The following is a 27,999-nucleotide window of genomic DNA, read 5'->3' as shown; positions in this document are numbered from 1 at the left end:
TAACATTTATTTTCTATGTATTATTACACTCTATAGCCAATGTTTGCCCATATATGGACATGATGATGTCACATTACTACCATATTTAAGCATATCACTACCATATTTGGGCACATCACACCTTTTTTGTCAAACTAGTTTGATAGTGAAGACAGAGCTTAAAATAGATACAGTACAGTAATAAACGTTATTTTCAACAAATTGATTTTCTACCGATATTATTATCATACAATTGTTATCGCACGGCAATACAATTGGTACTATGTGGCACTACAGTATTTACTAAAGTTTGGTTCCTACTTTTACGCAACGCAATGACGTAATCATAATGCAAATGAGTTGGCCAATCACAACCGACAGTATAGGTGATCGCGTCGTGGTCAACTTTTTGCGTTGCGCTTACGCCCTTTGCGTTGTAGGAACAAGTAGGAACCTATATTTAGCGAGTGATATTCAAGTGAATTTCTATATACATTAACATTAACTTATCGAATAAACGAAAATAATTCGCCGGACTAAAAATTTTGTAAGCTCCGCGGATTATTTCAGTCTTTACTCGGTACAGTACTTGATTACATGGGACATTAACCTAACTTTGAAAATAATTCTACACACATGATCGAAACCAGAGGAAAATGTTTTCACTATTAATTCTACATACTTATTCATTTATTTGTATACAGTATTTTATTCTAGGCCTACATATACTAATTAATTCAACGTATGTACTTCAAAAGGTGTATACAGTACTTTAAATTTAATCTTAACAAACTCAATATACAGTGTATTTCGGACGATTTAAAACCATAATTAACTATATAGATTTATTTACACGTTGTACTGGCCAGTTATAAATAATTGAATGATGCATTGTGGTTATGTGTTTTAACGGATAGCATCTTACAATCGTAAAACAAAGCAAAGCATATCCACACGTCACCATCATATTGTTTTATCTATAACAATTATTATACCCAGCTTAAAATGAAAGTCCCTCGGATTTTGAATAAAAAAAGAAAACAAGTATTTGACTATAAAACAATCGCATTCCGTTATTCTCTGCAAAAACGTAATATTATAACGTCACAATTAAGAAAGTTTATTCGTAGTTGCTACGTCACGGAATTAGTCTGTCGAGAACAGTCGTCGTCGTTGTTACATGTGCGTAGGAATTGAATAAATTGAGGTTCAGTATTTTCAGTCAAGATAGGATATTAGGTTACAAGTTCAGAACTTAATTTCACATTTTTAGGCCTCGGTCCCCTATTTCAAAACCCGTCAGTATTTGTCTTTACCTGGGATAGTATGTCAAAAGATTAAAGCTTCTCTTCTGCACATTAACAGTACAATACATTTTTTAGCAATCCAGTACAGTAGAATGTTTTAGAAGTTCGAAGTTATTCTATCATCAATTGTATACCGGTTTGTTTGTAATCGACCATAATTCCATATTAAATCCTGTCTTAAAGCTGCGCTCCGGCCCAGTTATAGCTAGCAGACCTTTAGATAGCAGGATGCGTATTCAAACACTCTTTCACTGCGTTTTTCTTTTTATCCACAACTGCGCATGTCTTGAATTAATACGTGATATCTGCTCCATCCGCTGTAGGCTTCAGAACACTTTTGCTCGTCATGTGAATCTGCTCCGTCTCCTTGCAGTTTCGGGATTTATTTCGTCCAGTTAGACTTTTCCACTGTTGATAAAATAAGGAAAAGTTCAGTTCGTATCGTCAGGAAAACAATGCATAAAATAAGTAAACATGTGGTTAGTATAGTACGGTAGCAACCCAAGTTAGTTATCGGTATGAAATGGCCTATATACTAGACAGCAGGTTTTTAATTCCGTTTAATATATAAAATATGTTCTAACAAGACCCCGATGTAGGCCTAAATAAAGTATCACAAACATGGGATGTTATTATCGTCGAGCAATGCGGTAGTTTATAACGGTTTTAGACTGTACGCATTTAAGTGCGGTTTGGAGATTCATCACGTACCGAAGAAACGACTGTAGATCCTCTGGAGAGTCTAACAAACTTGGATGACCCAACGGTTGAGGGCGTCGCTGCACCCTTGTGGCGTCCTATTCTATACCCGCAGATGTAACTTCGAAACTCTCGGCTTATTAAATAGATAATGACAGGATTAATACATGAATTCGCACAGGCCAATACTGGTGTCACAATCCACGAAACAGCAGCTCCGAATGTAAACGATCCCACCTCATACTGGTGCAAGAGAAGCCATAGAACATACGGGAACCAACATACGAAGAAGGCTAGAGCCATGATTGCAATAATGGCGGCCAAACGATTTCTTTGTTCTTTGATCTTTTTATTTTCCGTTTCATTTTTCACTAATCTTCCAGTTGAGCAAAGATGATGCGAAATACTGATGTAACAAAATGCGATAATACACATAGGTATTACAAATAAAAATATAGCTTTGTTTATTTCATATATTTTAGCCTGAGCTGTATATGTATCTGAAGACTCACAATATTTTTTACCGTCGAAATGACTCTCACCTAAATGTGATAAATAACCAGACGCAACTGCAAATGCAAGGCCTAGGCTCCAAGATACAGCCAACATGCTGTAGTATATTCTAGTAGTCTGCCATTGGCGGTGCTGTAGTGGACTCAAGATGGCTTTATAACGGTCGCAGCTGAGTATAGCCAAACTAAAAACAGAGATTGCTTGTGAAAATACTGCAATTGACCACGTCAAACCGCACACGATTTCACTTTTGTTACCCAAATCCTCTTTAAACATGTCGCTAGCAAGTCGAAAAGGTGTATTCACCATTAGGTAAATACAGTCACTCAAAGCAAGTCCCGCCAAAAGTATGTTTGGCGCCTTTTTACCTTGACGCATGCTCCGATTGCAAGCGATTGTAAGGAATACAGAACAGTTACCAAACATGCCGATAATAAATATTATGAAGTAGAGAATAATTGAAAATATTTTCAATCTGTCATAAATATGCTGATCAGGATCAGTATACTCATACAATGACGAGTTTTCATCACTATCTGTTTCCATGGCAACTGTTGTTATATCCATTGTGAGATTTAAAGGCCAATCTGAAATTATATATAAATATATATAGTTTAAGTTACAAAAAAATACAATAATATATTATAATATTCTTAACACTATATAAATATTTTTGAAAAAGCCAAAATGAACATAATTTTGTGTGACGATATAGAGGGCGCTCTTAAATTATTACCAATTTATGTTGACATGCGCAGATATTTCATTTAATTGTACAAAAAACACAACATATTTCAACATTCGAAGTTTTAACGATGACCGTATTCTCGCTATCAATCCATCAATCGCATCGTTTTATTGTAATTCCGATCGTCACGTTGCCAGTGCGTATTGTAGCGTAATAGCTTTAAACACGTCTTTAAAAGCTGTCAATCGCGCCAGATAACTAGAAATTGATGGTCTAATAACAGCACTTAGGTAGTTAAAAAGTAAGCCATTATTATTGTCTGTCTAACTTTTGCTTTAAGTAAATATTATGGATCGTGGTGTGTCTAATGTATTGTACAATACTGTTTGGAAATTTTATGGTTTTATTCTGGAAAATAGTCGAATGAAAAATATTTGATTGCGGAGTGGAGTTTTCGAGAAAATATTTTATGGTGAGACTGTTTAATGAAGCCAGGAGAACCAATAGGAAGCTTTGGAATGATTAGAAAAGGGCAAAAAAGTATGCGGAGAATATATATGAAAAGAAATATGGACAAGATAGAGAATATGAAAGGAGATGAAAGAAGAAAATCTTAAATGAATTGGAGAATAATGGAGAAAGGGAAGAAATAAAAAAAACAATAATAGAATAGTAACAAAGAGAAGGAAACAAAAGAATGGGAGAAATAGAAACAAAGTGAAAGAATGGAGATAACATGGAAGAGGAAGAATGGAGAAAGAAAGAGAAAAAAGTAACAGGGAATAAGAAGAATAGGAAAGGAAGAGAATGGAGATAACAGGGAAAAGAGAGAATAGAGAAGGAAGAAAATGGAAATAACAGGTAATAAGAAGAATGGGAAAGGAAGAGAATGAAGATAACAGAGAAGAGAGAGAATAGAAAAGGAAGAGAAAAATAACAGAGCTCAGAATAAGAAGAATAGGAAAGGAAAAGAATGGAGATAACAGGGAAGAGAGAGAATAGAAAAGGAAAAGAAAAAATAACAGGAATAAGAAGAATAGGAAAGGAAGAGAATGGAGATAACAGGGAAGAGAGAGAATAGAAAAGGAAGAGAACAAAATAACAGGAATAAGAAGAATAGGAAAGGAAGAGAATTGAGATAACAGGGAAGAGAGAGAATAGAAAAGGAAAAGAAAAAATAACAGGAATAAGAAGAATAGGAAAGGAAGAGAATGGAGATAACAAGGAAGAGAGAGAATAGAAAAGGAAGAGAACAAAATAGCAGGGAATATGAAGACTAGGAAAGGAAGAGAATGGAGATAACATGAAAGAGGGAGAATAGAGAAAAGGAAGAGAACAAAATAACAGGGAATATGAAGAATAGGAAAGGAAGAGAATGAAGATAACAGGGAAGAGGGAGGATAGAGAAGAAAGAGAAAAAATAACAGAGAATAAGAAGAATAGGAAAGGAAGAGAATGAAGATAACAGGGAAGAGGGAGAAAAAAAGAGAAAAATAACAGAGAATATGAATATTAATGAAAAGAAAGAGAATAGGAAAGAAGACAGAAGGATGGAGAAAGGGAGAAAATCAGAACAAAGAAAAGGGGGAATTAGTACATAGAGTTTTTAAAAGAATATTAAACTATGTCAATTAGGGATAGAATATGGAAAGGAACATACGGACAATAACACGATTGACTGATATGCCATTAATGACACCGTAGTAATGATGTATGGTTATTATGACATCACATTTAAAACATGTACTTAATAGCTCATTAGTAAGTATCAACTCACACACATATTAATGACCACTTTGGTAACCGAAGTCGCCTTAACATTTCGTGCAAAACATGTATTAAGAGATTAATCGAGTATTAATTAGAAGCATGCAAGAGTACAAGCCGCATGGTGATTATAGCTCCTCCGAATACCCTCGTGATGGGTAAAGCTGTTAAAAACCCATAACCAATATTTAAAGGTTATGTTATAATAATAGCCATAATTATATACCTATAATAATTACCTAATGAAAGTTTTAAATACGGGAACTTTTGTGTGGAATTTGATAAACAAATTTAATACGGTTTTTAAGTCATCAGACGAGTCATGCACTCGTTCAAATGTGAGCACGGTACTCGTAACCCGCGCGGCTTTTGATGTTCATTCTTCAATCGGTCTACGCCACTACTTCTCCCCAACCATCCCTCCAAACCCCTCCCTCCCAATAAATTCATTATGGAATAGCAGTGTATGAGGCTTTACTGAAAATTTCTCCAAACTAACTAATATGAATAAATTAAATATTCTACAGAGGTTTATATAACGCTGTGCAATGCCAATAGGTGGTTAAATCTTTATATAGAATTATTTAAACAAATTAAAATAAATGAAATAAATATTAAAAACAAAACGAAACGTTACATATAAGTAAGCAACGAATATAACCATGAGACATAAAACTAAAACACAATAGTATAAAGAAAGGAATTTTTAAAGCTTACTATAATTTGTTTTGTAGAGAGGAATAGTTAAAATAAAAGAAAATTATGAAAAAAGTGGATAATACATATAAAAGTAAAGTATAATATATATAACTGACCGAATTGTGTCGATCAAATCGTATAAAAGATAAAAGAAAATGACTGGAAAAAAAATCAGAATAACAAGGCAATATATATTTGGATGAAGTGTAAAATCATTGTATTGATCATTTGAGAATGAAATGAATAAAATAGTGGTTAACGCCACAAAATAGAAAAAAAAACTAATATGAATACCCTTCCTCCCGTTCGAGTTCTCCTACCGTTTTAGCAAAGGACCGCGATATTTCTTTTCGCACATAAGTAGGGTTAGGGTTATGAAACGTCACAAAATAAACATGAATATTCATAGCCATAAGGTGTGACGTAAGGTGTGAACACATGGCGGTCACACAAAAAAGCATAAACACGTCCATTACAAAACGCCAACGTATTAGTATTATTATTATTCAAGAACTTTGTGACAAATGAGATGACAATGTGTTGTCCTCGATGACAATTGGGCCCAAGGGTGACATTATAATCATCGTAATATTATTTTAATATCTAAAATCAAAACATGCTAATTAGGTTGCTATCATATCAAAGGACGCCTTCGGGTTGCGAATTACCTTTAATCACATTAAAAATTAGGTGATAACGTTGGTAATCATGTTTAGATTCGTATCTACGTGATCTATGATTCGTAAACAATACAACTGTGACGCTCTCCGAAGTAGCTCTGCACGAACACATCTATTTTCCATTAGTGAGAACTAAGTTAGTATTGTAAACATGTACATTATTTTAATGTGTTAGGCAAGCAGCATACAAAATGGAATCACTAATTATGTACGATTATAAAACTCTTTATTTTGGTTGTAAATAACCTATAACGTCAGTTATATAGCATGCATCTTATTTAAATTAGGCCGGTTTTAAATTGTTTCTACATTACCAATAATACGTTCATTCTTGCTAATCCATGAGGGTACATAAGTTTATATTATATAGGCCTACATTGTATTATATTGTTTGAAGGTTTGCATGGCGAAATCAAATGTTGATATAAAGTTTGCGGTACATGCACCTCAGGACGATCATATCAAAGCATTAATCGAAACGTCGAGAAACTCGACAGTTCTTTTCAGAACTATACACTACGTGGTGTACCGCACACTTTATATCAACCTACATAGTATTGTTTGTACATTATTAAATTACGTATAGTATATGTAGACATACGATTTGAATGCTCCAAATACTTTGAACACAATTTTTATTGAAGAGAAAGGGTGAAATCTCCTATATTCATTAAATTGAAAGACAAACTACATAGGTAGAAAGCTATCGCAATATGTGTAGTAAGTTTGGTATGGAATAAAAAAAATGCATGCTTAAAGATATATTGTTCCCCCAAAATAATGAAAAATTAAGATTAATAAATCAGATTTTGATTAGTCCATTTTGCGGCTTTAATAAAGTTAATCACTTTCGTAGAAAAAAATCCAAACAAATGATGTTTTCGCTTATAAAAAGACAAAATAAACAGTTAAATTTAACCGACTATTGTTTGCTTTAAATTTTAGTTTTTTAAGGTAGGCCTAAATATTTTTTGTCCATCCGATTTTTAGTAAAAAACTATAATGTAATTGCATATTCAGCAAAAAAATGTTACAAATTTTTGTTTTCAGGGGGACAATACATCTTTAACAATAGTAATATATATAATATATAAGTTGGTATATTTTGTTGTACTTTTTTTTGTCAGTTAGCAGGTATATTGTTTAGTAGAACACGATATGGTACCGGTATGGTACGGTCATGTTGTTGGCATACCACCTGCCATATGGCGCAAACACGTTGTTTTCAATATTGAAATTCTAATTTAATTAATTTACCTATTCACTAAGTTTATTTAAAATCAATTTGATGTTAAATTGAATTAATTAATAGAATAATGCATCATTTTATCTAATAGAATTAATTTAAAAAGGAAATAACACAGATTAATTAGTGTCGATAAGGTCGATTCGAATTTTAAGAGCGATTAATTATAGTTGGTATTAACATATAATACAGTGATTAATTAAAGATTATCATTAGATTTTTTTTTTTCAGCAAAAATATCTCAAGGTTGTTAGTATACTTCAACCACTAGTGTAATAAAAATAGTGTTTAGATCTTAAACATGTATTTTGTACTCACTTTTCCACACATTTAGCTTTAAACATGTTTAGATATGAACATGTTTAGGTTCTAAATACATTATAAACATGTAGTCTGTATCCAACTCAACACATCAGTGACGGCGTGTTGATTGTTAAACATGTGGAACAATATAAAGACACTTTTAGGTTTTAAACGTGTTTAATTTGCCATGTGTGGAGCTTTTTACGCCACAGTAAAATCATATCGCAACGCTAAACATGTACCTAAACATGTTGACTGAACATAATAGTGACACGTTGACTGCTAAACGAGTGGAGGAAAACAATATGTAGCTATAAACACGTTTATGTTTTAAACACGCTAAACATGTAACTATATATATATATTTATATTCAATTTTAATGATTGTTCAATTTGATGCTACGCAATTTTTCAATTGTTGTATCTTTGTATTTTTATTGTTTACTTCTATGTTCAAGTGCAGTATATAGAGAGCCATCTCGATAGTGCTTAATTGCACTCATGGCAATCCTCAGGGTACCGCACCGCTGTCTTGTTGTAGGTATTGTTGTGCCTGAAAATTGAATAAAATAAAATAAAAGCTAAATGTGTGGGGAAAGTGGGTACAAAACAGATGTTTAAGATCTAAACACTATTTGTACAGCGTATACTTCAACCTGATAATTTCCAATCGAATGATGAAGACATGGTTTTAAGCTTAGGTCGCTCAGATTTCAATTTTCAGTATCGTTGTTAATATCGGAAATATTCTTCCTAATCATGGTTACTATTTAATTTTCCTCCTTCTTTGTCTCATCATTGAAACCGAAGAGGATACTTTTGCTTCAGGGGAACGACTTTATAATGAAGAAATCAATGAATTAAAACAAGAACGCACTAGTTTGTAGAAAAGGTCTTTCTAAAGGTCGCAAGTAATATCTTTATGTTATTGTAAAGATGCGGCATTACAACGTAATGACCTTCTTATTAAAAAGAAAAGAATCGCAATCGAAATTGTCAATTTAAACTGTATTTACACGGGGTAGAGTTAAGAAGTCGAAGCGCGCATATACGAACTCGTGCAGTATGTATTACAGGCGTTTAGGAGTTCGTCAATATTTTTATTGGATATGGTTTGTTGTGGTGAACGATTACAGTATATCAATTTAATTTAGATCCAACGCGAATACAAAACAAACAATGCTGTTGGTATCAGTGGCAGGATCTCAATGGAAGTACAAATAAAAATAAGCAAAGTAAAAAAAGTAAAACAGCCAAAAGGAAAGTGCCAAGTTTTTGGAAGACGCTATTTCTTCGTCAGGGAAAATTTTGATCCAATGCCAAAACAATGACAATGTTTTGGGTATCAGTTGTTGGATCTCAGTGGAGATACAAATAAAAATAAGCAAAATGCTAAATCAAAACAGTAAGTAAAACAGCCAGAAAGAAAGTGCCAAGTTTTTGAAAAACACTATTCTTAATAGGGCTAATTTACAATTAACTATTGCAAACTCCAATACCTTTTTTTTTCAAATTTTACAAAAACTAATTTGTTGGTGTAATATTAAGGAACCCAAACCCATTGAAATTAAAGTTCATCAAAAAAGTGATTATTAATTATTATTAATATTACCATTATGCTGTTGCTCATTAAAGTAACTTTTGAACAATCTTCCCACACATACCTCAACTACTACATTGTGACACTTTGATGAATTTCTATAGATTACTGCTTTCAGAAGCCATAACAATCATGAAGTATATTTAGTATGGCTTTTTTCATTTAAAAAAGGGTTGGGTGATAAATTGTGACGTGTGGATTACGTTAATAGTAAAAACATACTCTGTTGAATATTCCAAATGTGCATTTTTAGACCATGATTTCGTTGAAATTCAGGTTTAAAACATCATGATGTACTTTTTGATTTATGAGTGTATCTTAACGGTGGAAAACCTTTGATCTTTTAGTATTTTAATCCTACATCATTTGTTAATGTGTTTAAATGAAGTACGTTTAGCCACGTAGATACTTTAACGTTATTACCTCCAATGTCAATTATACCCAAGCCACCACTTATGGCGGCAATATTTCGGGGCTCCGGTAATGCGATTGGTATATGTTTCTGTTCTTCCAAGAAATCGGTGCTTTTTTTTCATTTTTTGATGTACGGTTTAATGGTGGCATGATGCGTATGTTAAATATAGGTCAGCATCAGCTTATAGGGCTTTAAATCACCTCAAACATACGTTAATCTCGAAAACCAAACGTTACGGAAACCGAACTTTTCAGGCGATCCAAATGGCGGTTCGGTTTTGGGAGATTCCACTTTAAATTCGTCTATTATTCGTAGGGTGAATAATTATAAAGAATGGTTACGTAATGTATAGCACTGCAGTATAAAGACGTACTTGTTACCAGGCCATTAATGTTGGGATTTCATTCCCAAATGCAAACAGTTATTTAGGTTCTAGACCGAAATTAGTAAAAAGAAAAATATGTTGGCGGATATAGCGTTTCATACGTATAATACATGATCTCGAAGTATTGAGAAGAAATCGCCGACTGGTGGACTAACAAAAAAGACACTAACTACAGATTTGGGGCAAGTTTAGCAGTATAGTATTTTTATAAATCAATTTGTATAAGTTTTCTTATTCATATGTTGTAGACAGAGTGTCGTATAATGAAAATCCATTTTGCTTTAATGATCACACTATGCATGAACCTGTCTCGCAGGAATGGGTCATAACGATAAGTATATAGCTGTCCATTTGCTGCAGAACGAGCTATTAATGACTTAAATCATGTTACCTCTATTTTGTAATCATTAAGCTTATAGCTTTAAACTAATTAGTACGTGCATGCAAAGGTTTGAACGTGTTGCGCATAAACTCTAACTTAGTTACGATTAGCTATACCGTTACGTCAGGATTAATTACCGACTGTACGTAACACGAATGTACTGAATGTACACTGTACATAGCTAGTATTGACAGCGCAAATGGTGTATGTCTGTCTGTCTGTCCGTCCTACTCACCAATGCTGTGATAGTATTAGTACCCCACTAGAACTGTTAAATATCTCAACCTCGTTACAATAGCCTCGCCGCAGCAGTGCAATGCATTGCATAATTGTTTTACTGTATATTAGTCTTATGATGATAGTGATGTATATGTCTGTTTGTCCGTCCGTCCTTCTGACCACTGCTGAAATATTATTAGTACCGTTGTTAAGATCCTTGTTACCAAATATTCAATCTATTTCAACCCGTTCAAATTAAAAATTCAAATCATTCACATTACAATAGCCTCGCCTCATCCGTGCATTTTCTTGATTATTAGTATTATGAGAATTGATTAGAATTGTTTAGAACATGATTTCGTTCCCGACATGACATGTATTGGAATTGCCCCGAGTCTGTATTTATTGTCTTTTTTATGTCAGTTCACCACTCGGCGTTTCGATTTTTGTCTGAAAATACAAGCTCGTGTATTATACGTATGAAAGGCCATATGTGCCAAAATATTTCGTTCTAGAACCTAGACTAGACATGTATACACGTACTGTAAAGTGTCACTTCAACATATGACACGGTTTTCAAAATTACTCTGAATTAATGACACATGCAGACAAAAATCCTCTTTTTTTTTGGCATAAAAATAACCTTTTTGATAGGGAACTATGATCAAAAGGATTTGTTACGCAATCTGTAATTCGAAAAGCGTGGTACCTAATTTTTCGATACAGTTTAAAATTTCCCCAGAGATATGTTATAGATATAGGTATTTATTACTTATTAACGATTTTACAATTAGTCGGCGATTTTATATTGAAGTGGATCTCCCGTGTGAATAGACCATTTGATAATATTATATTATAACCTTTGACAACGGTCTTTTACAAGAAATCTTTAATAGGTTTAACATTAGACGCTTAAGTCGGCCATTAGCAGATCTGCATTTCACATTTGTCGAAAAGTGTGCACTATTGGATCTTCCGGGTGAATAGACCATTTGATAATATTGTAATTACGGTACCGTAACCTCTGACAACGGTCTTTACAAGCAATCTTTAATTATGTTTAATATTATAAGACCTGCATTTCCCATTTATGTGTGTATTAAACCTTTTGTGTGAATAGATCACTTGGTAATATGTGTTACGGAACCGCAACGGTCTTTAAAAGCAATATTTGATTAAGTTTTATATTATAAACTTAGGGAGTTTAAGTCGTTATTTGTAGATCTTCATTTCACATTTACAAGTGTGTATTGGACCGTTCGTGTGAATAGACCACTTGGTAATATTATGTGTTACGGTACCGTATAAAAATCAATCTTTGATTAAGTTAAATATTAGTAACTTAGGGAGTTTGAGTCGTTATTAGTAGATCTGCGTAAATCAATCGCACTAGTAATAGTTGTAGTAAAAAAAGCAATTTGAATGAACACGGTGACATTAGTTTACTGCAGGTTAACGATCGTTTAATTTCTGTTTGTGTTACCGATACCGTAGTAGTTGCTTTCAGCAATGTTCGTTGATTGTTGTCACGTGTGAATGACGTCATGTGCAAAGGTTTGAGTCGCCGCGCGCCGACTATTATAAGGAAAAACTTGTTCATGAAAAACATGTTTGACGAAGCACAAGGACCTATACATACAACAGCAACGTAAGTGACATGACCAATTACAACCAATGGATTATTCGAACTGTCGCTTGTCATTGGTCAACATGCTAGTTCGGGAGCTTAAACATCTGTTAAAATTATGTTTGAGCGAATGTGTACGTACCATTTTTTACAATGATTTTAGTAAAGTTACAACATTTCACCTTGCATTAGTTAGTAAATTGACATACAAGTCAAATATTCAGAAACTCCCCGAAGGTATAGATGTTGTCATTTGTTTTTTTGAGTACAGAGAGAAAATGTTTTTTATTAAAAATGATCATGACAGCATTTTACGCTACACTGTCACTCCTAATCTGCAAGACGCAATAAACAAAATGAAAGCACTCAGAAACTGAGTGAAGTACTTGCCAAAATAATGCCACAGAGGGCGCATGTTGATATTTCGGCCCATGTTAAAAGAATGCATTTTTTTTTTAATTTGTGAAGTTATTATTGAACCGATTTTCGTAAATTTCCACAGAAATGTTTTGTAAGTATATACCTATGTATACTGACATTTTCAGAATGATAACTTGAAAATTGGCGCTATCGTGCTAACAAACAAACAAAGCAAGTACTATACTAAAAAAAAATACTAATAGAAGGAAGCACATGCACTGTTTTTTCTAAAAAAACACACATGGAAAAATACAAACAACAATGTAAATCAAAACGGAAAATAAACAGCCGGCGAGAGATTCCACTTTTCAAGACTTTTTTTTTCAATCATAATGAATCAACTATTGTATTTAAAATGTAGATAAATCAATCGAAACATATTCATTGGTATGAGAAATTATGTTTGTGAATATGTTTTTGTCACGGCATATAAATATATAATATTATAACCACATGTCGTTTGTTTACGATTTACCTATTATGTCGTCTGGTAAATTATCTTAAATAACGAGTTCAAAGTAACGAAATCAAGTTAAATTCATTCGTTCTTTATTTACAATAACGATCTGGCCTATTACAAGTACAGCATTTACCGGCCGGTGCCAGCAATGAACAATATGTACTTAGCTTGCTAATTATTTATTTGTTACCGATACCATCAATGAACAATAGGTACCTATTGCGCCATCATTGTATATGGCAGAAGTTAAAAGGTAACATAGGATGTAATACATGAATCCAAATATGGTTGTTAACGCTATTTAACGTTTAAATAATACATGGAAAACGTCACACAAAACTATTTCCTTACGCGCCGCCCAGCAGCCACGATTGGTTTAAAAATAAAGCGGCTTGCACAGAAGTGTTAGTTAAATGACATGCGCACACGTTATACATACATTACCTGAAAGCACAAAATTGAAATAAAATAATAATAATTTGGCCAAAATAAGCGCCACATTGACCCATAACTCGGCGTTAATTTGATCATTTATGCATGTTATCGTAAGCTGAGGATTACACGGTAACGCCAACGTATTAAGCCTCAAGGGTCAATACTGATAATTTCAATAACTTAGAAACATAACCATGACGTTTCTTACATACGTACGTAAATCATCGATAATTCTATATATGAATGATTGATATACTGTCACCTCATCAATAACTTTGATAAGTAAGTTTGATATCTATCGATGACGTCACTGTATGAACATACTCCTTTTTTAGAAGAGCAGTAGTTCGCCAGATAACTTCAACTTCGGAGACTAGGCAAAACTTACTATTATGAGAGAAACACATAAATCATTCAATGTTGTAGTACCAAAAAAAGAAGTCCCACGCCGACAAAAATGCAATCATGTGATCATTAAAATTGGAAGACCGTGAAGTATGGCCTAAGCGCCTTACTTAACTAAATTCCAAAATCAAACATCATACAGTAATTCAATCCAAGTACGGGGCGCCGTTCGAGAACTGCTTATCGTCACCAAGTGTGACACAATACAATGATCAGACCTTTCAGCTTTGAATGCCAATATGCAATTCGATGTTTATTTAAACCGTCATAGATAAAAAATATAGATTTTGAACAATAATTTGGCATAATTAGAATGAATGTCCCAAAATTTGCCCCGTACTCGCATACCGTTATTGATGGAATGCGTCGTTAGTGACCACGCGCAAGAAACCGACACAATTTTACACCCCCGGATGACAATGTTACGAATGGGTAAATCATGTCATTAAATCAAACATTTCCTTTATAAATGGTGGAATGGGAAGATGTATTACGATTTCCCATTTCAATGTATATACGCGTCACAGAAGGTCACAGAGAGGTCAAATACACCCGTTCGCGAACATGTATCAACAAGTAATCTTAATTGATTGTCGTTATTATTTATTTTAAATTATTTCACTTAGGCCTATTCTGTAATGAATTTCTGTTTTATGAACGTAAACAAGGGATTTTATTTGTCGTAAATGCCGATCAAAAATTACCTAACAACGCTTTTATTATTATCCGAGAGCGTCCACAACAAATTTTGCTGCTCTATTTGAAAAATTGAACATTCAAAATTTGTATAGATATTTTTTTGTTCAAAACTCCAGAGGCAGTATCGATATGCCGCCGTGTTCTAGAATTAGCATAGTTCACGTAGAAAAAATTGCAAAGTGTTTTCATGTGAAATTCTAAAAATAAAACGAAACACCAAGAATATTTTTATGATTACTGTAGACATATCGCGTTCTAGATGTCGCATTGGTTCACATAAATCACGTGTGTAGTGTGATAGCAACAATAATATTTAAAGTTTAGCCAATGTAGGCCTAAGAACGTTGGTAGCCTACCTTTAACACCGACCGTCCCGGTGTGTCCCCGCAGGTCACTCTACGGAGAACATTCAGCTGTTCAACCCCAGTGTTTTGAACTCCGGAGTTGTTTGATTTAACCTTTCACACCAACACACCGCGGTGCACCGGAGCGTCAACTTTTGTTGCTTTTAGTGTGAAAGGGTATTTGATATGTATGACAATTATCGAATTTTCTAAAAATCTATCCGTGTTTACTTAGAAACACTCGGATGTGAAGCGATGAGAACTTTGCATTATGGGTTAAATGTAATTTTTAAAAAAACTTTTACCGAACAAACGCTTGTTTGTTGTCATGCATTTGTCACGCCTCTACCCGAGAGTTCACAAAGTTGTTTTGTGACTGTGCAATTTGGTAGTAGTCACTCTCGTACTGTACATTTAAAAGTAACACATCCAAATGCCAACTTTAAGTCAATGGCTACCAGATGTCTCTGTGAGACGGTTATTTGAACCAGTACCAGTACCAGTACATGACCCCCAATGCTACTGACGTCCTCAGAGCTTTACTCAAAATACGGAGTTAAAGGTTAAACATGAGGTAAAAATAAAATTATGCTTTCAAGAATTTCATCCATCTTTTGGGATCGCTTTTGTATCTTTTCCCCTTAACAATGACGTCATGACTCCACTGTCTCGAATCGTTTCTATGATGGTGTCTCAGCAGACATGATACTGCCTAAATGTTTATTGTCGTTAGTCACGATACCGGACGTCTGTATCATCACATGGAGAGATCGTCGCTTTCTCACCTTATTTAATGTATTATGTAGGGCTACACGTTATGGTAAATGAACCCATTAACCACACGAGACGAACATTAATAATCAATCTATATTGAACAGCGTTGGTTGACTTCTTCTGTCTAGAGAAAGTTGTTAGTGTACACCCTCGTAAAAAGCTCGAGATTCAAATTGATTTTTGAAATGAGTTTCTTGAGAGAAAAAAAATCTACTTATAGAACTCTTAAATAAGAAAAATAAGTATACTTTATCCCCTTCATATAAAAATGTTTCAGTTCGACTTAGTTGGTTAGTCAATTAAAACTAAAAGATAATGTATGAGCTTAAAAACTAATAATCAGCTCCGTCTGTTTAAAAGTTTTAATTGCAGAGAACTAACATTTATAATCCCTCTATTAACTTTTATAGTTTTTTATATCCGAATTCGTTACCAAGTTGATTAAGTCGTCCTAATAATTTTTTTTTCACTCAAAGGTTATATCTATTTGGTGTGTACGTATGCAGTCGTGTTTTAATGTTTGACGCAATGCAAGTACGTAAGCGCACCACAAGGACGTGAATGCACCACAAGGACGTAAGCGCACCGCAAGTAATTTAAAGCGTGGTTCCCACTAGCGACGCAACCTACGCAACGTAAGAAAATTCCCTTCTGATAATTGTGTTTGCCGCGGCCTGCGTGAAATCAAACCTCCGATTTTGCAGCAATGTTGCGTCGTCGGTTCCCACTTGTGATTACGCAATACAGCACCTTGCGTCGATACGTCGCTGCGTTGCGTTCTAGTGGGAACCACGCTTACTCAATAACGCCGCCGGTCAACTCACTTGCGTTGCGCCTATCACCTCGTTGCGTTTTGTCCAAACTTATAATATTGCCTGCTTATCCAACGCATGTATTGTAGTGTTCGTTAGGGACTGACAATGTTATTGACTGACTTGATTACGTTATACGAGTTCATTCCATTGGTTGCGTTGAAACATGAAAATCAATTTCTATTTCAAGAATACATTTGATAATAAAATATAACAAAAGTTAAAAAAATAACTTTAGGAGTTCCACAAATATATAAAAGTATACACATACAAGGTAATTAATTTTTCCCATTATTCATCAGCCATTGTAACGGTTATGTGACACGGACATTGTCTTCTAAACAAATCATATTTAACCTTACTTCTTCACGTGCAGATTGTGTACGGAGGCGGATAGCCTGTCAAGTGTCTTGTTAGGCTTCAGTTTTAATTTTTCATTGTCATAACAAATATGAACATTAAACTGTCGGTTTTTGAAAATCATAGATTCTATTACTCTTCGTACATTCATTATCGTAACATCGTTCCTTTGATCTTCTTCTTACATCCATGTTGGTAATATATTTCCCTCTCCCCTTCTTTTTTACGACTGTGCTTCGTAAGTTCTTTTCCTTTTTCCTTTATTTTCACGGTACGTAAGATATTTTTATTTTCCTCACTTTCTTACATCAATTTTCGCGAGATTCTCCATTTCTACTTTTTGTTACATCCATGATTGTAACATATTTTCCTTTTTTTTCTTCTTGCGTCCATGTCTCCTCCCCTTCACATCTGTGTTTCGTAAGATCTTCTTCTTTACAATTCTTTTCACAGCGAGTAAGATATTTTTCTTTTCCTCAATTTCTTAAATCCATTTTTTTGTGAGATTTTTTCCAAATCCACTTTTGTTTGTGACGTATTTTCCTGTTTTCCTATCCTTCTTACATTCATTTCCCTTCCCCTTTCTTATATTTGTTTCGTAAGACATTTTGCTTTCCCCTTCTTCTCACGACCATCGTTCGTTTCGACATTTCTTTCTCCTTTTCTTCTTCAATCTAATTTCGTAATATCTTTTCCTAAATCCAATGTGTTACAATTCCCAGAGTGAGTACATTTACATTAGATTCTCTTTCTAAACATGTAGAATCCGTTTACACTGTTCATAGTTCATGAGTAATGTAAATACTATAATTTCAATTATCATAATTCGTATTTTCTTACGTTGCGTCATGATTGTATAATGTCCTCCTCACTTAATTATACTCACTTACATTATCGGATACTTCTGATAAGCCGAAGCTTTGTTTATGAATCCAAATGCAATTCAATTTGCAAATTCGGTTTATGATTATCTTTAGTTGGTAGAACCACGTAGGCCTACATTTTTCAAAATTTTAAGTACTCATAAAATTATCTCTAGGGAGAAGTAATTGAAACCATGCAGTAAATAGTAATAGGAAAAAATTGTATTACCTTATTATTTGTGAAATTCTGGGCCACTGAATTTTTAGAATCCGAGTTTTTTTTAATTGTCAATATTCATGCTCTTATTTTTTTTTACCGATCGGCTGAGCCTCAGCATGTTCCAATTTTTTTCAGCATGTTCTTATTTTAATGGTGATGATTGTAGGCTACATTTATTCATTGGAGAATTAAGATAAAAGGAAATAGATATTAGATGAGTAAGCAATGCTCTATATTTCTGGTATATTGTTTGCTAAAATTATTAATTCATTTGGCATTCAGGGTATTTATTTTGTGTCTCAAATGTGGTATATTTGCTGAAATTAAGAGCAAGGGACTGGGAGAACGTCTGTTGTACAGTAGCAGACATGCGCAAACTAATCACCGGCTGCTGGCTACTAAATCTTTTTATTTAAAACAATGTTTGGCGGTTGTTTAGTTTATGAATAAACCTAGTTTCTTGCGATAATAAATTCTCTTGTTTGTAATGAAGAGAGGAGATACCTCAGATTGTTACCTAGGCCAAGGACAATCGTGGACTTTCTTTGAAAATCCGAAAGATTCATAGGTGACAAATTCCATCGATACCACTACTTCTCTTTTACCCAATTAAAAAAAAACCAATTTGAGGGGATGCGTTCGAAATAAGTGCTTTTATAGTTCTATAAGTTATAATATATGAAAAATACTTTCTTATTCATAGCCTTTGGTTTATTTTTGTATCGTTATTTTATGAATGATATGGTGTGCAAGAATTGTAAAAATGAGAAGTTAAATGGGTAACGATGCGAGTAAAAAGGGTGTGAGGGGGTGGGGAGGGGTGTGAGGTGCACACTGCTATACTTTTACTTCTAATTTTTCTATATAAACTCTTATTCATATAACAAAGATATTATTATTATTCATATAATAAGATACTATGCGTAATAGCGGGCATTACGTTTATAATAATGGTCCCATCCATATTTAATTCAGATTATACTTAACATCCAGCTTGCTTTTGAAGATAAACACAATATCCATACGTTATGGACAGTTAGACTAATTTCATAATTTGTATTCATGAAGATATTCTTATGTTCGCTTATTCTATATTATTATATTTTTCGCATGTTCGCGAAATGAAACAATATATACGTTATACTTTTATTTTAACAATCGCGAAAATTTTGGTCGCAGAAATAAAAGGTTTTACCGTATTGTTATTTTTATTTTTGAAGATTTATTGATTTCCAAATTGTTTGATACATTTTTAGAATATGACGTAGGCGTACGTCTTGTACTGACTTGTTACTGTACATCTCGAAAGCTCTGCAATTTTTTTCTGGTTGCTTTATTTTATCGTTTTGATTTAGCTTTTTATACTTATTGTATTTGCCTTTTGATTTATTTATATATATATATATATCTTACTTGCACTGATGAAGGGCTAGTGTTGCCCGAAAGCTCTGCTAACTTTTCTGGCTGTTTACTTTATCGTTTTGATTTAGCTTTTCGCTTTTTTATTTGTATCTCCATTGAGATCCAGCCACTGATACCCACAGCATTGTCATTTTTTTCAGTAATTTGCCTTTGGATTTATATATATATCTTATATATTCGTACCTGCACCTTTTCCAATATGGACAATATTTAACTTTAGTTAATTCTATACATATTTGTTCAAGATAATTGCATTACTGTACAAAGCCCTTTGTAATCTCTTTGTCTATTATTTGTTCTCGGCGGTTTCTGTATTATAGGCAGATACAGTGTCACATATGTATCACATGTGACGTCTGCATAATCGAGGCAATTCCAATTAATTACTTTGTGTACAGAAATTAAAAGTTGATATCTATTGTTATTCGATATATTTATTACTTTTGATATAATATACAAACATTTTAATTTCTCAATTTATGCAAAAAAGGTTATCGAAATTACTATATTATTATTACTAATTACTATATTTCCATATATATGCATATTTATATTACCAAATATTTATTCTTTTTTATTTCAACGCAAACAGCATTAAAGATGTATTGTCCCCCAAAAACATGAAAAACTTATTATTTTAGTTAAATTAGACTTTGAATAGGTTATTTTGTAGTTTTAATAAAGTTAATCCCTTCCGTAAAAAAAAGGGGAAAAAAAAGGTTTTCTCATTTAAAATGACAAATAAATGGTCAAATTCAACCAAAAACAAATTATGTTTTCTCATATAAAATGACAAAATGGTCAAACTCAACCAAAAACACATTGGCTAGCAACCAATTTGACTATGTTTTGCTTTAAATTACAGTTTTTTCAAGTAAACACATTTTTTATCTATTATGTGACATTAAAATGGCATATTCAACAACAAAAAATTCAGCAGGACAATACATCTTTTAACGCCATTTTCATACTAAACTAAGACATTAATTTGTGGCTGAGCCAAGACATGGGTTCAGATGTCAACCACCAAGTTAAACTGTTGCACTCAACCAATATTTCACTTTTATTCTTACTAATAATAATTATAAGACAAATAGTAACGTGTATCACATATTCCTGAAATCTCATACGTAAGGTACATTCACACGACGCCGTTCAATTCTCTCTTCATTTTCCATTATTTAACAAAAACGGAAAAGGTGTGAGTAACTTTATGGAGAAGGTAAAAAGATAAAGGGTTATATAGGCCAGGAATGATTTTTTAAATGACTCATACATTAACTTGACGTTATAGAGAAAATAAGATAGATTTGATCTCTGGACAGTAGATCAGAGATAGATGTGTATAAGCTGTATTGTATTATATAAAATCTGTTCACTATCTGTCCACTATAATTTCATTTCCATTTCATTTTCTTTTCACTTTAATGTCTTACAGTTATAGTTATACTTATATATAAGTTCTGGCTGTTTTACTTTATCGTTTTGATTTAGCTTTTCGCTTTTTTGTATCTCCATTGAGATCCAGCCACTGATACCCACAACATTGTCATTTTTCAGTATTTTGCCTTTGGATGAATTCATTCATCTTTCTTTTATTTCAGAAAAAAATTTATTCTCCATAGCTCAAGAACAAATATACTAATTAGGTTAGATTATTCATAATATAACAATAGTATTGCCGTATGCTAAACACGTATATGAATTAAGAAAACAATATATTAATGTCGCTAAGATACAAATATGAATCTATTGAATAAAATAGGTTAATTCATTCGTTTTTTCCGAGTAGAATAGTATGAGACTATTATAAAGTTATCGGCTTGATTACTTTGTTTACCGTCATTATTTCACATTCATCCTAATAAATTGCTGTCTGTCTAGTGTGCTGTCGAATCGCATCCAGACAGAAAATGACAGATAACTTCTTTTTTTTCAGAACTCATCGTATTTGTATATATTTTACGTCAGTAGATCTGATACATGCTACATATAGTAATACACAGTGGAAATCCACTGAATGTGTTGGTGTAATTCCTTCATTCGTTTCACAGAATCAATCAAAATCTTTATTTATTCACGAAATTATAAAATACAAAAGTACAAAATATAAAACTCGTTCACCACAAAATAAAGGTGTTCTTCCACAAGTTCGTGATAGGTAATGCAATATATAATATATACAATTAATACAGTGTATACACATTTATAGAAAAACATTAAAAGAAAGAATTTAGGGCCTATAAAATTATACAGCATTAGGCTTCCTGTTTAAATATGTTTGCAATTTCTTTTTTAAATACGTTCAGAGATTGTGGCATCTTGTTGATATAAATATTATGTTTATTCAAGGTTATAACCCCCCTATAAGAAATACTACGTTTTTAGTCGCATGGACGCGACTCTATAGTTCACTATGTCGGTCTGTCTGTCGGTCTGTCTGTCGGTCTGTCTGTCTGTCCGGTATCACTATGCGTTTTAGCACGAGACTTATGGCTGTTGGCCTTGTTTATACTCAGTGCGAGGTTTCGGAACATAGAGGTTTGTATCATTATGTCTAAAGTTATATTTGAAATTATTTTGTTTAACCAGATTTGATAGATATGTGGGTGCACGCCCCGTCATAACTTTATAAATTAACATGCAACATTCATAGTCATCTTTAGTTGAGTGTGAATAGAGGTTTCTCAAATGAGAGGGTTTTGCTGTATAATAAGTCACCAATACTAACACTGGCAGTAAAGCCTGTTTTCCTGTCGACGTTATTCGACGCTATCGTTAACAATAATCGGTGATCTTCTACGTAAACATTGAAATATTAACGATTTACAGGAAAAGGTACTCGCTATCGTTATCATTTCAACTTGAGCATTTTCAAACGATCGTCGTTGAACTGTTAACGATCAACGCCGATAGCGTCGAATAACGTCGACAGGAAAACAGGCTTAAGTTGCACGAACAAACACAACTTACGCGTTCGAGTACAAACACCCTGCTACATGGTTCACGTGTACCACCAAACACCATATTTACATTTTTATATTGTAATAGATACGTTTACATAATACATAATGAACTTTTAAATAAGTATTTGTACGTAATTATATGTATTGTACAGCCTAATAGGCACCGTTATCTTTTACGTAAAACATTTTAAAAATAGACACCGTTCTTACCTTATTAACGCTTTGTTATATTTTGAATCCGGAGACTTATTTCGAACGTAGTGTTACATACGCCGTATAAACGGTTTATAATGTCTTGAAAAGATTGTCACATACGTTATACACAGCATGAAACGTCACTCGCGCATCTATAACGATTGTCACATACGTTAAGACCAGCATCAAATGTCACTCTATCTACAATGTCTTTATATTTCCATTAAAATGAATCTATATTTTGCCGTGTATCGTTTGTGCCGTTTTCACTGATGGAACGATATCACACTGCCAGTGCGTCGAATAAACAGACCTCGTGATTGGTCATCCATAAAAGGGGCGTGGTTAACACAGTATATAATAACGAGCGGTTGACATTCATTTCAGTTGAAAATAGTGTCGCATTTGCGAATAAACGACACGGCGGATACAATGTACGTGTTTCTCTAAAGCTTGGTTCGCACTTTGCCGCAACAAAGTGGAACAACACAAGAGTTGACCCATTGCGTTGTGATTGGTATACTTGCGTCGTGTACGGTATATGTTCTTGCGTTGCGTTTACGTGAGAACCAAGATATGATAACCACACTACGGAACACACAAGTCAAGAACCAACTTAAATTATTTTCCAAAATATATAATTCTACCCTTATTTTTACCATCTAAAGGAACAAGATCATCACTAAAGGTCAGTTAGGCCTACCGCAGGTTTCGCTGAAATTAGGGAAATGAAACTAAAAATTAGCAAGGGACAAACTTACGTGTACGTACGTACAAACGATTCTACCAACCTGCTCAGTGGTGACGTTTTAGACGACATATTTATAGCTATTAAGAGTTATAGCCTATAAGCGAGGGGAATTAGACTGAAAGGGTCACTGAACTTATACAAGACATAATATTCTTATTACGATAGAATGTTTGTACAACAACAAAGTGTTTCATGCGGTACAAAAACTCTTAACTTATTCACGCGAATAGTAGAAAGCGTTGTACAGTATAGGCCTGCTCTTCAACTAAAAGTGTTTCATAAAACCTATTCCCGCGAATAGTAGAAAGCACGCGTTGCTAACATTCACGCAGGTCTGTTTTCCACCTGAATCGAACATTCGGTGAAGGTGATTGGCTGCTGCATCATAAATAAATTTGAATAAGCATGCGCATAAACAAAAGAGCAGTGAAATTCCATTTCTTGCAAAACCAATGCTTTTGCTTCGCTCGAAAAAATTCATCAAATTGAAAACATTTATATTTAGACTACTGTAATATTACAATGAAAGCGGTAGGCCTACAGCCACCGGTAAGTATGGAACGCCAGGACAGACATAATTATGTTAAGTTGACATCGCTCGTGTTGAGTTTACAAATCGCTCGTGTTGAGTTTCAAATCGCTCGTGTTTAGTTTACACATCGCTCGTGTTGAGTTTTAACACGTGCAATGTGTAAACTAAACAGGAGCGATGTCAATAATAATAACAAGAGTGATGTCAATTTTAACATAGTCATGTCCGTCCTGGCGTGCCATATTCAAGTCTTTATCTACGAATAGCTCTTTATAGATGATGATGATGATGATAAGTTCAAGTCGTACGCGCTAACTTTTCGTTTTTTCTGGTTCTTATTGACGTCAAGAATATACAATGTTTTATTGCCACTTAGTGTGTCGTGAACGCCTGGGACCATTTTGGACAGAAGAGAAAGATATTGCTTATCATATATCACGGGACCATACTTACATCACAGAAGTAGAATGCATAAATCACAATACACAACCCCTTGAAAATATTATAAATTCCATGAAACGATATCATTCATATCGTAAACAATATTATTATATAAGTAATATTTTATGAGAAATAAATGTATAACAATTATTATTTGTTAGTAGTAGCGCAGAAAAACGTTTCGATAAATCGAGTAGTTTTTTATCCGGTTATCAAACCTTTGTTAGATAATGTTTGCTGCTTTTTTTGTCTACTTCGCTAGCTTTGATGTTCAATCGATAATTTTTTTAATTTCGTCATGAAACGGTCTACGTTATTAGATCTTAGAACCTGGGACGACTTATATTATGTAAATTAGTCGACAAACGTACATTAAAAAAAAGTTAAGTAAGTAAGTTCATTGCCTGGGCTTAGATTCGAACGAAATTGGGTGAGACGTCTTGAAACAAGGCCATATACATGGCTGCAGTACCATGCTCAAATTTGAGTTAGTGTTTACCGACCGACCAACCGACATAGTGAGCTGTAGAGTCGCGTTTGCACGCGACTAAAAATACAAACTCAAGCGCACAATACATTAACACGACGTCACAAATTTTTGATGCGCACGCATGTTCATTGGATACGTCATAAATAAGGATGATGGAACTTAAAGATCAGGGTATTCTTTCTTTGTTTGGATGTAAATACTAACTATTTATAGGTAGGCGCATATCTATAACAAGAGTAAATGAATTGAAATACATAGGCCTACTTAAGATAACTTATGCCTTGTCGCAGACACATTCTGGGGGCTTGCGTGTTCTTACTTTTTGAGCCAGTAGTGTTGGTTGAATTGTGTGTTATAATGGATGAAAATACGTCATTGATGACGTCAAGTATCGAATGTAAAAGCAAAGTATAATTGGAAAGGTTAGGCTTATTGAAAACCAAAACATTAATTTGTATCTGAATTAATTGGTTTTGAGAATGAGCAAACATTTACAGGCTGATTTCATTTGTGGTTTACACCATCTATTAACGTTAGAGATGAATCAAAGTAACTTTAACACGTATCCAATATACGTATACATCCTAAAGCTAGGTTCACACTAAGCAAAGCAAGGAAGTAACGAAACGTAAGTAAGTTGACCAATCACAAGTGATGAAGTATTCGAACTGTCGCTTGTCATTAGTCAACTTGCGTACGTTGCATCTACATCTACATCATGCGTTTCGTTTCTTGTGAACGCTTTTGTGACGTAGTGTTTACGAACGTGAAGTGTACAGGAATGGTACGTAATGTGCTTGATAGTGACGCAGTGTTCACTACAGTGACGTGTAATGTCCACGAAGGCCATGCGTAGTGTTAAAAAAGTAACGGTAAAGTGAAGGTGACGAGGTGATCACGAAGGTATCGTAGTGTTCATGAAGGTGTCGTAGTGTTTACGAAGGTGTCGTAATGTTCAAGAAGGCGATGCCTAGTGTTAAAAAAGTAACGGTGACGTGAAGGTGACGAGGTGATCACGAAGGTATCGTAGTGTTCATGAAGGTGTCGTAGTGTTCATGAAGGTGTCGTAGTGTTTAAGGTGACGCGTAGTGTTAAGAAATTAACGGTGAAGTGAATGTGTTCACGAAGGTATCGTAGTGTTCATGAAAGTGTTGTAGTGTTTACGAAGGTGTCGTAGTGTTCAAGAAGGTGACGCGTATTGTTAAGAAAGTAACGGTGAAGTAAAGGTATTCACGAAGGTATCGTAGTGTTCATGAAGGTGTCGTAGTCTTTACGATGGTGTCGTGGTGTTCACTAAGGTGTCGTGTTGTTCACGAAGATGTAGTAGTGTTCACGAAAGTGTAGTAGTGTTTACGAAGGTGACGCGTAATGTTTACGAAGGTGATGCGTAATGTTTACGAAGGTGTAGTAGTGTTTACGAAGGTGTCGTGTAGTGTTCAAGAAGGTGACGTTAGTATTCGCGAATGTGACGTATAGTGTTATGAAGCATTTGTGTTTACGTTAGGAGTTCGTTTATACACGAATTATGATAAGATGTTTTTATGATACATCATGTGTGTTTATTGTTGTTGTGTTCATGAACGTGTGTGTCGTACCGTTTTCACGTTTGCGAGAAAGAGTCTTTTATTGATCAAAGTTTACTAAACGCAATGTGTAAATTAACTTTACATGACTGTTTTAGTAAGGAGACAATTTTCTTTATGTCTACACATATCTTCACACAAATATTGATTTCTATTCATCACCATTGTACTCTTTAGTTGCCTCATAACCTGCTAGGTGTAATTAGTTGAAATTGAATGAACTTTAAATAAGGCCTATTAATTACAATGAATTAATTACACCATGATATCCCCGGTTTACGGCCGCCAACGAAATCGGCAGCGTTTTTTAGAAGGTTTAATTTTATTTCTGAATGTACTTTTACCTTACTGTAGCTTGGAAGTAGGTTGATTATTTGGGTTTAAACGATGACGTCATTCAGTATTACTTCGATAGACAATTATATCAATTTTCAAAATCAAAATTTTTAATGTGTTTTGTGTACTTTTCAATTATATATCCCAATATGTCTGTAATTTTGACGATGACGTAATCCAGTATGACTTATAAAGTACAGTATATTATCAAAATCAATATTTTTCAATGTGGTTTGTGTACTTTTCGATTATTATTATATTCCATCTGTAATTGTTAACAATGGTTTTTAATTTCAATCACGAAAAGACGATTTGTCATAAGATAGATTATGTTAATTAACGTTTGCCGTATGACATCCTAAAATAAGGTTGATTGATATGCAGATCGCATACCATTATATATATTTTCAATAAATATTAATATATAATATATATATATATATATAATATAATTAATAATAGCGAAGCTGAAGGACGTAAAACAACAAAATGATGTTTACAAAACAACACATGCACGGGCAAGATGAATAGAGTAAACAAAAACAACGAGGCTAGGTAGTTGGGGTCAATATCTCCTCTTTGTAAATGAAGAACTGTAATTTATAAACAGAAAGAAACATATTTCCTAATATTCGTTTGACAGGAAAGTGTCCCCCGCATATGGTGTTCCAAAAGTACGGGGCGCCGTTCGGGACATTGGTAATTTTGTCGAAAGGAGCTATGTATATACAGACACACATTCTTCGTTTTGTTGACAAAACAAACAATAACCAAAAAATGTCAAACTCCAACCTCTTGCCAATTCAATTCTTCCTTGAATTTTACATCCGCCATTTTAAGAGACAATTCCATCTATACGTTCATCCACAGAGACTTTCATTATTCCTCGAAAGGAAGCGGTTAAAATGTTGTTTGATTTGTCGACATAAGTGAACCTTCTTTAATATGACTTTTTTGAGTGAGAATCTCACGATTTTCTTTT

At 33.8% G+C, this 27,999-nt stretch overlaps 2 protein-coding genes across 2 annotated transcripts in view; one reads left to right on the top strand and one right to left on the bottom strand.

Moving 5' to 3' along the window:
• Positions 1-27,999, top strand: part of LOC144850724 (palmitoyltransferase ZDHHC23-like) — a 77,307-nt gene that overhangs the window by 37,913 nt on the left and 11,395 nt on the right. The window lies entirely within an intron of this gene.
• Positions 34-23,116, bottom strand: LOC144850727 (galanin receptor 2a-like). Its single transcript, XM_078708128.1, has 3 exons — positions 22,900-23,116; positions 1,998-3,085; positions 34-1,694 (listed from the first exon to the last, which is right to left on the bottom strand). Exons 2-3 carry the CDS (start codon positions 3,063-3,065, stop codon positions 1,578-1,580), a joined length of 1,185 nt encoding a protein of 394 aa, XP_078564254.1. The 5' UTR covers positions 3,066-3,085; positions 22,900-23,116; the 3' UTR covers positions 34-1,577.

This window comes from Antedon bifida, chromosome 8, assembly GCF_963402885.1.
Source record: "Antedon bifida chromosome 8, ecAntBifi1.1, whole genome shotgun sequence".
Taxonomy (NCBI): domain Eukaryota; kingdom Metazoa; phylum Echinodermata; class Crinoidea; order Comatulida; family Antedonidae; genus Antedon; species Antedon bifida.
This window is presented reverse-complemented; position numbering and strand designations above follow the sequence as displayed.

Bases quoted from the DNA above. Each gene is read 5' to 3' on its own strand.
- LOC144850727 (XM_078708128.1), bottom strand. From the start codon at position 3,065: ATGGATATAACAACAGTTGCCATGGAAACAGATAGTGATGAAAACTCG. The intron at 1,695-1,997 runs GTACGTGATGAA...TTTTATCAACAG, and splicing joins GATCTACAGTCGTTTCTTCG to TGGAAAAGTCTAACTGGACG.